Source organism: Psammomys obesus, unplaced genomic scaffold, assembly GCF_907164565.1.
Source record: "Psammomys obesus unplaced genomic scaffold, mPsaObe1.curated_primary_1811, whole genome shotgun sequence".
In the NCBI taxonomy this organism is placed as follows: domain Eukaryota; kingdom Metazoa; phylum Chordata; class Mammalia; order Rodentia; family Muridae; genus Psammomys; species Psammomys obesus.
In genome coordinates, this window is record NW_026585644.1 from 23,980,257 (window position 1) to 23,994,654 (window position 14,398).

The 14,398-nt window shown below is 38.0% G+C and overlaps 1 protein-coding gene across 3 annotated transcripts in view; it reads right to left on the reverse strand.

The window, feature by feature from the left end:
* Nbas (NBAS subunit of NRZ tethering complex) overlaps positions 1-14,398 on the reverse strand; it is a 299,994-nt gene that overhangs the window by 240,218 nt on the left and 45,378 nt on the right. For all 3 annotated transcript variants that reach the window (XM_055625644.1, XM_055625653.1, XM_055625635.1), the window contains exons 12-13: positions 9,810-9,938; positions 3,094-3,157 (exon numbers count right to left, since the gene is read on the reverse strand). In XM_055625644.1, the coding sequence (XP_055481619.1) occupies positions 3,094-3,157; positions 9,810-9,938 (193 nt within the window). The remainder of the gene's footprint in view (positions 1-3,093; positions 3,158-9,809; positions 9,939-14,398) is intronic.

A 14,398-nucleotide genomic window follows, 5' to 3' on the forward strand; every position in this document is an offset into this window, starting at 1 on the left:
CTAGAGGAAAGAAATACTACATTCAGACATCAATAAAAAAAAAAAAAAAGAAGCATGACTACAACATCCAAGAACTCTGAAAAATGATGAAGCAGCAACAAAACATAAACATCCATGTAGAAGAGGGGGAGCTAGGACACAAAGTAAAAGCAGAAAATTTCGTCGATCATAGTATAGAAGAAAACATCCCAAATACAGGGAAAGAAACGAATACAAGCACAGAGGCAGTCAGAACCTGAAATAAACATGAATCGAGAACCAACCCACTACATGACACATTGTACTCAAAATGCTAAAGCTAAAAAACAAACTGCTAAAAGTTTCATGAGAACCAGCAGTAGTGGTGCACACCTTCAATTCCAGCACTCAGGGAAGCAGAGGCAGGTGGAGAGCTGTGAGTTCAAGGCCAGCCTGGTCTACAAAGCAAGCCCAAGATAGCCAAGGCTACACAGAGAAATCCTATCTCAAAAAAACAAAAATAAAAAGTTCCAAGATGAAAAACTCTACTCTCAAAGTCAAAACGCAAAATTCATGTGTGACCTCTCAGCAGAAGGAAACAGAAAGAATGGAACAATACGATATGTGAAGCCCCAAAAGTAAATAACTACCAACCGTGACTACTACATCTAATCTAATAAAGCTATCTTTTAAAAAATCAATAGAGAAATGAAGGCATTTCAAAGTAAGTATCAACTGAAAAAAATCCCTAACCACCAAGCCAGCATTGCAAAAGGTACTTAATGGACACCTACACATGAACAGTCTTAATTCTAGAGCACAGGAAAGTAAATTTCATGAGAGAAAGAGAAAAACAAAAGAGAATCAATCATGTCCAACTCAGTAAACCCCTGAAATAAACAAGGGAGAAAGAAAAAGCCAACAGTAATTTAACCAAGCAGGCAAACAATCAATAAAATTACACAATCAGCACACTCCAATTAATAAGAACACTAAAGATAAATGCTCTTAACTTTCCAATTAAAACCTGAGTAGCTGACTGGATTAAAAACCAAGATGCATCATTTGGTTGTCTACAAAACATATCTCCTTGTCACAACCACACAGGTAGAGAGTAAAAGGATGAAGGTTAATGTAATCTAAAACAAGCGAAACTATACCTACATCTGATAGAGGAGACCTCAAGCCAAAATGAGTCAAAGAGGTTTTGAAAAGGCTTCTTCTACATCTTAATACGGAGAACAATGTATGAAGAGTATATAACAATTATAAGCACATAAACTGAACATTATTAGTAAACACAATTTCATAAGTAAAACTATTAGATAATAAACAGATAAGACAGATCCAGATTCAGCCATGTACCACTTTATACATCACTCTAATCAAGAGGAAGATCATCCAGATACCTTCAAAGACATAAACTTCAGAATCAAACTTTACCATATCAAACAGACTTAACAGACATCTGAGAGTATTCCCATCTAACAAGTTAGGCACATGCATTCTTTTCAGCAGCCCACAGAGCACTCTCAGAAAAAAAGATTACATGTTTGGCCATAAAACCAAATCTTACCAAAAACAAAATGAGAAATAATGATAAGTTCCTGATTATATTAGATCATAGTGGGGTAAGCATTGAATTCAACAGCACGAGAAACCATAGAAACTAAAACCCCACAAACACTACAAACCCCACAGACACTGAACATTCTTGAAGGATAGGTACACCACTAAGGAAATCAGAAAGAAAACGTTTTAAATTCCTAGAATCACAATTAAAATTAAAGCACAACTTACCAGACTCTTTGGGATCCAGCAAAGGTGGGTTTTATTAAAAGGAAAGCTTATAGCTATGAGCTTTTGCATTTTAAATTCAGAGTGATCTCCAATAAACAATGGAACATTATCAAAGTTTCGGGGTATAAAGAAGCCAAATGCAAAATCAGCAGACTAAGAGTTAACAAGGATGTAGGAATTAATGAAGTTCAGACTAAAAATACAACACAAGGAAGCAAAGAAACAAGAGTTGGGTTCTTTGAAAAAATGAAGTTGACAAACTGTTAGCCAAACTAACCAAAAAAAGGAACAAGACCCAAACAACAACACTAGAACTAATAGGATGGGCTTTAGCATAGGCACCACGGATATCCAGAAAATTACCAAGGAGTATGTTGAAAGCCTGTACCTCACAAAGAAAGAAAGCTGAGAAGAAATGTATACATTCCTAAGCTCATATACCTACTAACATTTAATCAAGAGGATGAAAGCATCTAGTACACTGCACAAGGAGACTGAAGCAGTGATGAGAGTCTCACAGCAAAAGTCCCAGCCCAGGGTGGAAGTGATTCACTGCCAAATTTCAACAGATCTTTAACAAAGGAAAGACCAGCATTTCTCCAAATATTTCATGATATAGAAAGGAAAAGGGCAGCAGCAAACGTGTCTCACCACGGCAGACTTAGCCTGATAACAAACCACAGGAAGGACCAATAGAAGGCAAAACTATAAACTGAACTTATTTTTTGTTTGTTTTATTTGGTTTAGTTTGCTCCTGGTTTATTCCAGTTTTTCAAGACAGTTTTTCTTTCTCTGTGTAGCCCTGGCTGTTCTGGAACTGCTCTGAAGACCAGGCTGGCCTCCACCTTAGGGATCTGCATGCCTCTGCCTCCCAGTGCTGGAATAAAGATGTGTGTCACCACGTTATAAACTGAAGTTCTTATTCTTAATAAAGTATTTGCAGATCAAATTCAACAGTACATAAAAAATATCATACAGTTAAAGCAAAACAAAAAAATCAAAGGAGTGCTCATTTTTTGTTTTAAACAACTACTTTCATTTAACAGTAAATCTTGATTTCCCCCCCCTCGCTCATTTTAAAAAACAAATTATTTCAAACATAGAAATGTATAAAAAGATTTAAAGAGAAATACCTATATGGCTACCAAACAAACAAACAAAAATGAAAAAGAAAAAAAAAAAAGAAAAGAAAAAAAATACTTGATCTGCTGCACTGCTAAAATTCCGTGGTTCTTCTAAAGTGAAATGAGATTCTAGAGATTATTCATATCTAAAAAACCTTAATAAAAGGGATCATGTAAAGCTGTAATAACCGTATTTCTTAGAGCCACTCACCTTTTATTTTCTTTCTCTTCTCTGGAGACAGCTTCCAGTCAGGATTAAGTTCATCATAGCCTGGCTAAATACAAAGATATGTACATAATTTTATGAGTCAAACATGTTTAAAAAATAACAAACTACAAGAAACTCACCAAGATCCACAAAATTTTACTAATATATATATATATATATATATATATATATTTTTTTTTTTTTTTTTTTTTTTTTTTTTAATGCAGAAATGATACTTTTCCATGACCTGTATTACAGCCCAAGACTTCTTCAGCATAGGAGTTTGGGGAAACAAATGTCACTGAACTTAATGCTCATAGATAGGAACTATGACTCAACATGCATACAAAAGATAAGCCAGAAAGTAGACAACGGATAAAAACAAAAGCTGCCACATTATTTCTTCTGTATCCACACCCCCATGGTAGAAGGTAAAGGCTATGTTGTTGGAGTAGACACTGGCCTGGGTATAGTCCAAGGCCCTTGTAAACTACGCAGATGGATACAATGAGGGCAGCACCCAAATGCTCACAACTCACAAGGAAGCACACCACGGCCATTTGCTCTTAGTACCGCACAGATATGGTCTAAGGAGCAGCCTTCCTGTCCCTGTTGGAACTCAGAACGTATCACCTTAGGTTGGCGACTTTGAACTGATGGACACCTAAAGTAATGTGTCTCTGACCCTCTCCGACCCTCCTGTCCCCAGCCTCTCATTCTCCAAGAAAGTGAGTTATGGGAACCAGAATTCCCCTCCCACAAGGAGATCACAAGAATTAGAACTCCTACTCCAAAGCAAGCCATATGGCCTACAAGGCTCCTCACTGGTAAAGACTCTCTATTCATTGGGTCTAGCTACACACAGCTGTGGTGGAGGGCGCCTGCAGAAAGGCCAGGAAGGATAACAGACAAAACTTGCTGGGTTCTGTCACGTCTATATTACAACCTCTTTGTCATTTCTGCATGGCTGTCAGCCTTATTCTACTCCCACAGTTTCTGGCACCCAGTGTTGGGGCAGCAGAGAAACTGATGTAATCTGACACTTGCCTGAGGATGAGATCCTGAAACTAACAAAACCACAGCAAGAGAGAATTAAAACAAACAATAATTTCCTGAGTCTGCCTACAGAGCCCATTTGAGAACAGAAAAGCAGTATTTTTTTTTCTTTCCAAATGGAGAATATTTTTTTTTTCTCCCTTTCAAGAGAAAGTGTGCTGTGTTTTCTCTTATGGACGTATCTTTTGATACATTTTGTGAGCCTTATGTAAACATACCAGTGAGGTGAAGAATCGCACCTTTCTGTCCCAATATACTCTCTGTACTTTATGTCTGCAAAATGCAAATACACGGGACTTTACAGTGTAGCCGTGGCCCAAACAGATGGTCTTCTAAGAACATGGTCATGCACTGTTCATAGATAGGCTTAACTGTCATAAAGACCTAAAACAATGTTTTCTTAGATTTACGGATGTTATTTCATAATTTTCTTAATGACTAGAATCAGTCTTGGCCTCCCACAGCACAGGAGCAATATTTCAAATGTTCATTCACTGTACTGATATTTACTCGTGTTCAATATGCAGAGCCTGTGGTAGAGCTGCAAGAGAGGTATGTCCAGCATTGACATACCTGTGGGTTACCCACAGCTCAGTGAAAATAGGGGGACAGCTGTGGGGTCTGCCAAGATTAATCGCATAAGCTACTATCTTCCCATGTGTTCTTCACCTTTAACAAAATTATTCTAACACTTACTCTGCATCATAAAGAAATAAAACTAAAATGGAAACTTTTAAGTTTCTATTTCACTTTCTATAGCTATGCAGAAGCATAGGTCGGAAAGAAATAAAACTTCAAAGAAAAATTAAGACCAAAAACAAGATGTGACGATATAAACATAACATATGGAAAATGTTTAAAATGAAAATTATTGAAACAATTTTACTCTCCTCTAGACATGAACAAATTTAACACACATATTTCTAGCCAGATGGGACATTTCATACTCACAATGAAAGCAAAAGTATTTAATCAACTCAGAACTGGATACAAAGAAAATCAGAAGAGGCTCCCCTATAACTATCTCTAACCATTAGTCTTCACTGAGAAAATACTCAATCACTCAAAGTACACTATGAAAACTAATAAAACAGCAAATTGCAGGAAGAAAACCACAAATGCACTGAATCCACCATTTTCGTAAAGAAACTGTAAAGGAGGGCAGAAGTAACATTGTTTTCTTCTCAGACGACAACTATATGCTGGCTGTCATACATGCTGCCATACAGCCAATTAGAAACTCACTCATTGGTCTGTTCATTCCTTCCTAGCATACCCACAGAGGGAGGCAAAGCTCTGCCTTGCCCACTGGACCAGACTCACTTGAAGACCGCTAGAGAAATAAGAAAAATACAACTGTCCAAGTATTTGTCAGAACTTGGGATTCCTCTTTAAAGGAAGTCCAGTGATTCTGTAGACACATGCTCATACATCTGGCAAATAGCAATATTATGGCCCTTCCTGATGGCTGACACATTTGTACATTTTTAAGAGTCTGCATAATGAACTGCATATTAGCATGTGCCACCCAGACAGGCTGCAAAGTACATTAGTCTTAGATGCTAGCTCCTCATTTGTTCAAACACATGTCAGTATTTCTAAATGTAAACAGTGTTAGTCAATATTCTGAGAAAAGGATAGAATCTTGATTCCAACATCTAGTGACTTCATGTTAATTTCTTTTTGTATATTTTTGATATATTAAAGTGAGAATAAAAACACTTTTTACTAAAATGAGTTGTTATAAGCCAAACTGCTCTGTAAAAATCCAAGCCACAATGCGCAAAATTTATTTACAAGAATTCTCCTCCTCAACACCAAGAATACAAGTCTCTCCCTCCCTGAACTTTTCCTTTTAATATTAAAATGTTACTTTAATTTTTTTCTCTATAATTGTCTTGGCAAGACTATGACTATCTTAAGAGCACAGACTGACACCTACCATATTTCTTACTGCAGAGCTCAGCAGAGACTCAACATCATGGTTTTATGTTGATGTTACCATGGTTATAGGAGCAAGAGATTCCATTTTACACAACAGTTAAAGCTAAGCATCGTGGTATTCACTATAGTGCACCAGACTTTAGTACTACATATACTAAAGTCCCAATATAAAACATACAAGATACTGTGACCACTTCCAGGACACAGGTACAATTCTGAGAACGTCACTTGTTAAAACTTGATAGAAAAGTTTGCAAAGTCATGAGTGCTCTAGATTTCTGTAACAAAGCGAGGCATTTATACCAGAGAGGGACTTTGTTAATTATTTCCTCTGCAACCTGGTATATACTGGCTAGCGATTAGAGTGAAGTACATTCGAGAGGCAGTGAGGAAATCAGTGTTCAATCTACAAGGAAACAACATTTGTCTCTGAGCTTTTAAGATTATCAAATAATAAACTGCTATAAAACAGCATAACCAGGAAGGGTGATTTGGGTCTTTTTTAATCTGTCTGATCTTTCAAACAACAGAATGTTCCTAAAGTAAGAACAGGACAAATATTGTGAACAAAGAAGTATGCTGGGCATGCTGGCATTCACTAGTCTCATAAATGAGATTTTCTTCTATTGCTTTCTTAAGTATTTGCTTTCCTACATGACTAAGGAGAGAGCATGAACACCATAATCAGAGAGGTAGAACCAACTGTCATCCCTACTGCTTACCTGGTGCATAAATTACAACAGTTAGTGCTCACCAAGTAACAGTGAGTAAATTTTATAAATACTACAGAACACTATACCCAGGCTCTTCATGGCCACAAGCGCTACAGGTCAGAGACAAATACACTGAAAATCCAGAGTGTCTGAAGAGGTGAAGCCTCATGGAAGTGCCTGTGATGGTATGACACTCTAGAGCACATAGTAGATAGGACTAGGCAAAAGCAGGTAGACAAGAGTCCAAGGAGCAAAAGCATAGACTGACCAGACTCAATGAGATGCCAGGAAAGCAGAGGGTTTTGCATTTTTGGCAGTGGGATTTTAAGGAAAATAAATAATCTTACTGTTTCCAAATTTGAGCCAAAATTTCTTGTGAAGCTAAAGCCAATGGTAGTCTCAGGCGAGTTGGATGTCTGAAGCGACCTGTCTCTGCAGGCTGAGCACTAAATTTCAAAGGGAGGATGTAGTGTCACTGAGCATTAAGGCGATAGCAACTGATGCACGATTAGGCTCAGTAACTACAGCTAAGTCCTGTTCCTTCAGCAAAGGACACGACAATCTGCATAATACCTACTATGAGAGCAAACAGGTCTCAGCTTTCAGTTTTGTTAACACAAGACCCTATTATTTCTGGTTTACTCAGGTACTCAAAGGGAACCATTTCAGACAATGGAAAAGAAAGAGGCATTTAATTAAACATGCAAACTTAATAATAGACACAACACACGTGAGAAGAAGCAGGCATGTAAACGTGTAAACTCTTACTAATAGACACAACACTCACAAGAGTATGGATGCTTCTGACTCACAGACTAAAGGCTCATGCTCAACCTAAGGACTGTTTGGGAACACTAAGTTGGAGCCATAGGAGTAGATTTCCGACAGCCAGGGCATGGAGGCAGCTACCACACTCCATCACAAATGCTCAGGGTATCTGTAGTCTAAAGACTCACTTAATGGATACAAACTGCTACCCTCAACTCATCTCTTCTGTATATGTCTCCCATTCTGAAAAACTGGTCCTTCCTGCCCCATTAGTTCACTTAACTAGTTACTTAAAGTCACAAAGATAAATACACATACTCATTCCCAGATTTCAAGGTTTTTAAGCAATTTTAAGTTTTAATAAACTCACTATTAAAACCTAAGTCTGGGAGAAGCTGAAGGAAAGAAAAATTATAATCAGAAATAGCATATGAAAAAATACTATTTTCAATTTTTTAAAAAACTAATTAATAAATAATACTAAAAATCAAAACAGCTTCTACTCACACGTGATGATGAGCACATGCCAAAAGGAGTAGTAGAAGTAAAGGAAGCCCTTCAGAACCTCAACGAACATCAAAAGCACATTAATCAATTTTACCATTAATAGTGCATGCACTATATCTTTGAGATTCTAGAAGGATTATTAGGGTGCTTCAGAAGATGGTCAATATTTCTATTAAGTGAAAGAACATAATTTAAGAAAACTGAAAGCTGAGGTGCCTTCACTGTTCAAAAACTTCACCATTTAAAAGGATATTTCCCAAATATGGAGAGATCATGAGCCTCCCAAATGAAGGAAACTGAACACTGTACTACCACATATAGACACATGGGAAACACCCTTCATTTGGGTATTATCATTCATTTGGGTATAATGCAAAGTAGAAACTTGGGATTGTGCCTCAGGAAACAGAAAGCACAGGTCCTGTTTGTCAGTCACTCCCACCAGCAGTCAGTTCACGGCAGCCTAGGGGAGGAGCTGTGTGTAGCACACAGCTAAGGCACTGAGCTCTGTAAGGGGCAAGCACTCTACTTAGCTATGGTTTCAGAACAGACAGAAGGAATGTGTCCTGTCATGTGTCTCCAGGTTTCAGGCTTAGGAGCATCTCTTCACATGGAGTGAGAGAAAGAGAGAGTGGTAGACATGAGGACTTCACATTAAACTGAAGGGATGGGCAGAAGGGATGGGTAAAAGAGTCAGGGTGGTGGCTCAATGCCTGTAATCCCAGCAAGCAGAAAACAGGTAAGGCAATCACTGAAGGCTCAAGTCCAGCCTGGTCTATCCATTCTCTACCAGGCCCTCTAAGACTAAAAGGGAAAACTCTATCACAAAAATAAAGATATTAGGGGCTGGAGAGAGGGCTCAGCATTTAAAGATCACTTGTTATGCTCACAGAGGACCTGGATTTGCTTCCCAGCACCTACATGGTGGTTCATAACCATCCTTAGCTCCAGCTACAGGAAATCCAAATGCTCCTGTCTACCCTCTGTGGGCACCAAGCATGCACACAGTACATATCCCTACAAACAGTTAAAAGAAAAATAACATAAAAGCAAATAAATACATCCAAAAACACATTTTGAAGAGCAATAATAATAAGTTTCTACTCTGCCATAATGCATGACTCTCCACTTTTCCTTTACACATTTAGATTACAACTTTAATTTATATTTCCATTATAAACATAAATGAAAATGGTTGAGTGCACCTGTCACTAAAGAACAAAATCATCAAACTCTTAAAACTTGTTATCTCAGTATACTAAAAGATAAAAATGGCCCATCTTTCTCCATGTTCACTGTAGGAACAAAATGCAACCATCCTCAGACTCTAAGAAAGTACATGGCAGGGGCTACTAGACTCTGCAAAGAATAACAATCCTTTTAGCACTTATAACCAAATACTTGTTAAAACCTGGCGGGGTTTTGTTTGTTTGTTTGTTTATTGAAATGTTACAATCTCCATTCTACTTTTTTTTTAAGCATCAAGAACAAAGAGTTCAACAGAACCTATTTGGTATGTAGCGTGCCCTACTTTTCAAATTCAAATTGATACACAGAACCATTCTGCCCACGATTTGTCCTTACCAGTGGTTAGTATAATTTCACTTAAAACTAGGATGGGTTTGAAAAGATGAGGATAAATAATAGCTGTGGAGTTCAGAAAAACATCAACAAAACAAAATTACTATTGTGAGACCACAACCTCAAGAGTGACCCTAACGGCAGACACACCTGCTCATCTTGACTCCAGACCCCTTGTTGCTTCAGAGATGGAATGGCCCAGATGCTCAGCTTCCCTGAGAAGTGAATTGCTGCAAGGAGGCTCCCGTCTGGAGAAAGGCTCATCTTGAAGATTCCATCCTGTAGAGGAACAGTGAGTGCATGTGTTGAGCACAAAAGACTCACAGATAAAAAGAGCTTTCAGAATTAAAATGGTAGTTGGCAAGCTTGCATGTTGTAAGTCATCATGAGCAACAGAGGACTGCCAATCTCACATCTAGACTGCTGCGCTACAGCATATGGAACAATGCTGTTGCTTTGGCAAGTTTCTTATCTACTTTATGGTATTGCATGTACATTCTACTACAGACCCAAATGTGCAAGCACTGGAAAAGTATTCCCAGATCATTTATCAAAATTTCCCAATCTTATAGTTCTACTTTAATAGATGATAAGTTCATTGAAATATAAACCCACACTTGGGAGTGATGGTTAAGGGGTATGTCTTTTTTTTCAAGGTGAGAGAACTGTTTCTATAGTTGGGACTGAGCTATAAAATTCTGTGACTTCAGTAAGAACCAACAAGTCAGTAAAAGGTAACTATAAGATTTCAATAAAGCTATTTCACAAAGTCATTAACCCACATGTTGGCTTGATACAATTTCAAATACCTTCCTGCTTACATTAAAGCACTAGTTCAAATGTCCATTGGATCTTTTCTTAATTAAACGTATTAATTAAAGGCTTCTGCTACTGGCATCAAATATTTAAAGTAGAACTTGTACCTTTACTCAAATACTATAATAAAATTTCAATCTTCCTTAACACAAGGGACCTTTGTGATGTTAAATAGAGTATTGTACTGAAATTAGTTTAAACTAGCTTGCTTTCTTCAGTTGCTTATCACCTATATGGAACACTATAAACGAGTAGTTTCCATTACCTATTCCTCTCAATTGCACAAGCGATATTAAAATGAAAGTACTGAAAGCCAGTGAAGGCATTTAAAATGTTCTGAATTTCTACATACTCTTAAAAAGAAGCATCAAGTCAATAAAATGTAATTGTCTCAGTGAAGCTCCTCCAACACTGCACAAGTGCTTACTGAATATCGCATAGTGAGCTTTAATAGTGCATGCCAGGAGAGAACACAAATCCCTGCCCTCAGGAAGTTCGCCACATTCGAAGCAGTCAACCCTTGCCTAGCATCTATGAGACCCTAATTTGACTCCAAATAGGCTTTTTAAAGTTTATATATTTTAGTCCAGTGTAATTTAAAATAAAGAATAGAGAAGAAACAGAGGGATGGAGGGAAAGAGGGAGAGATGGAAGGAGAAAGAAATCTTTCAAACTGAGTAGTGGCCATCCTCAGTAGCCTGATTAACAACCTGAGACCAAAAAAAAAAAAAATGTCTTAAAAAAGAATCGCCAAGCCAGGTCTACTCATAAACATGACTAATTCTAGTTATTATTACATTATTAAGGCACATACTCCACAAAGAAAAGCTGATTATTTAGAGCCATGAGATATAGGCACATTAAACCATGATTTTTAAATAAATGTGGAAGGCTGGCGAGATGGTTCAATGGAAAAAGATACCTACCACATAAGTATGAAGATCTTGAGTCTGAATGCCAGAACCCACCTACACACCAGGCATGGTGGAATGCATCTGCAGCCCCAGGCTCCTGCAGCAAGCTGGGAGGCAGAGACTGGAGTCTCTGAAGCTCATGGGCCAGGTAACCTGGCTTACACAGTGGTGAATAACATAGAGATCCTTTTTTTTTTTTTTTTCTCAAACCAGGACTTTATTTTTTTTAATAGTAAAATGCTCATTGAAATTAAATGGATCCAAAAAAAAAGAAATTAAATGGATCCAAAGTTTATACATGTTAACAATTCATTGATTTTTATATGCGATGTTTTTATTTGCAAGGTTTTTTTTATTTTATTTTATTAATTACACTTTATTCACTTTGTATCCCCCTAAGCCCCTCCCTCCTCCCCTCCCAGTCCCGCCCTCCCAGACCCTTTCTTAAAACAAGGCAGAAGACAAGGACTGACACCTACTCTTGTCCTCTGACCTCTACATATGAACACGGAATGAGCACAGACCCAGTCACACACAGAAACATGTGCACACACAAATATGCACATTCATGTACACATGTTACACATACATCATACACACATACCAACAAAAAGAATTAAAATTCAGCTACTGATTATTGGTACTATTGTGAAATGAAGGAATTAAGACATCAGTAACAGCTACCACCATACATTAACTGAGTATCTATAATATGACAGTCACCGCTTTAATGTGCAACAAGTAAACACACAGAAAAATAAATTAACCAAATACCAGCTGTATGGTTACACAAAAAAAAGGAAGATCATTTTAAATAATTAATAGCTATAAGAAAGGTTTTGTTTATTTTCCATTTTTGAGACAGTCTTACTCTGTAGCCTAAGATAGGGCTTAACAATCCTGCCTCAGAATACATCTTATCTTAAAAGATGATATGACTACTGTCAAAGTTAAGGGATAAAGTGGGTCATTCTTCCAGAACACAATATAACTTGTGGTCTTTCCTCCTCTTGAGTACAACAGACCTTGCTTTCTATTTCTTCCATTGTCCAGAAGGGTTTCCTCCACAGCCAGAGAGTAGAAAATAGCACCTATCAAAACTCTTGCAAGAACAAACTTGAACTTGTCAGGTCTGGCTAAGTTTACTGGACAGGGCACTTGCCTTGAGGCTTTAACTTCTTCATCAAGAAAACAGACATTATCATGCCCATCACAGAGGGTCCTGTGAGATCATGTGAAATTATCTGCTAGTTAGACTGTGTTCATGATAGGAAGAAATTCTTAGGTTCTCCCTGAGGCCCAACAGCTCTGAAATTACAAGACTAAACATCGACAGGCCACAAATAGAAATGTCTAGGTAAGAAGATAACACACATAACATTCAGATATTTTCTAGAAAGCACTGGGTTTAGAATATTAAATTCAAAATGTGTTTTTTGCAAAGCCCAGATAAGTTAAGGATTTGGGAACAGTATGTCACAATGCAGGATCAAAATACAATGAAATTAATTGCTTGCTTCTCTCTGCTTTGCTCACTCACAGAGGATCTGGACAAAATGAAAAAGAGTGAGTTTCACCTGATGAGAATAAACAATAGCACGGACTGAAATAACACATGACTGGGGTTCCGAGGTGGCATGACCATAAAGAGAAATGGTCTTCTCATACTAACCATAGAAACCCACATCTCTTTCTGAGAAATCAAATCAGCTGGAAGCCAGACAGCCCAGAAAATAATCAAAATATCAATCAATAAGACCTAGTTAGGTCTTATTCCAAATACTGCTCCTAGATAGATCAAATTCCAAATCTTATTCCAAATAACTATACTATCCTAAATATAAGGACATGGAAATAATGTGGAAAGCTAAAATCAAGTGCCTGTGGATTCTCTAGCTACTGAAACAAACGGTGTTCAAATGCCACCACTGCCACTCTTCATAACTGTGCACACTTGACCCAGAGACCTGAGCACCCAGCCTCCCCTCCTGCCTGGGAACTTCCTTGCCCAAAGGGCTAGACGCTCCCTAGGCTGTACCTCAGTTGGGAGTACTGCGTGCTAATGCCCTGCCTCACCTTGCCTCTGGGTCTTCCCCATCACACTGTGGGCTCTAAGGATATACCCTGCACATTACCCAGTTCAATTTTCAGCACCGATGACGGACATAGTACACACTACTTTAGTATCCTAAAGGTCTACACTCTACTATGTATAGTCAGCAGGACTTCAGCAACAACAAAAGAACCCTGTAAAAGGTACAGAACTCATGGAGAATACAGAGGAAAAAGGAAAGCAGCAGCCCTGACCATTAGCATGGCTACAAGCACCAACACAGGCTACACAGCGCGTTAGGAAAAACAAACCTCAAGACAGAAGCCAAGTCATTTAGTCTTACATGTGCTTCTTTGTCTGCAAACTGAAGACAGCCCCAGGAAATAACTAGAAAACCGCATAAATATGCAGAGGATTAAAGAGGAAAGGCCTTAGTCACAGGGGCACTGTTACCACTCAAATCCACAGACAGAATGGCCACTCTATCCAGAATATATGATTGTGCTGAAGCCAATAGCAAAGAAATAATTAGAACATAAAATATGTTGGATACTACCGTAGCAACAGGACTGTCATTACATTCTTCCTGATGGTTTAATATGAAACTGAGGAAGTAGAGAAATAAGGACATTTGACTCTTCCCCAGAGAAGAGTATGTTGTGATGTCCCATGCAGATGGAGCCTCCTATAAGAGTCAACACCTATATTCATTGGCACTGCCAAGGCCTATGTCCTGCAGCCATAATTCTTCTACCAACACAGATCAAATGGCTCATTTCCTACTGGGCCATGAGTAACCTCACACCTAAGAAGAAAGTTCTTAATTTTATGACTCACAAAGATCTCTATGCATCAAAATAAAACCTTCACATGATTACAGAAGAAATCGGTATAGACAGACTGCATCTAGGAAAATGATTTCTTCACTCTACATCTACCCTCCAAGAAAACCAGAT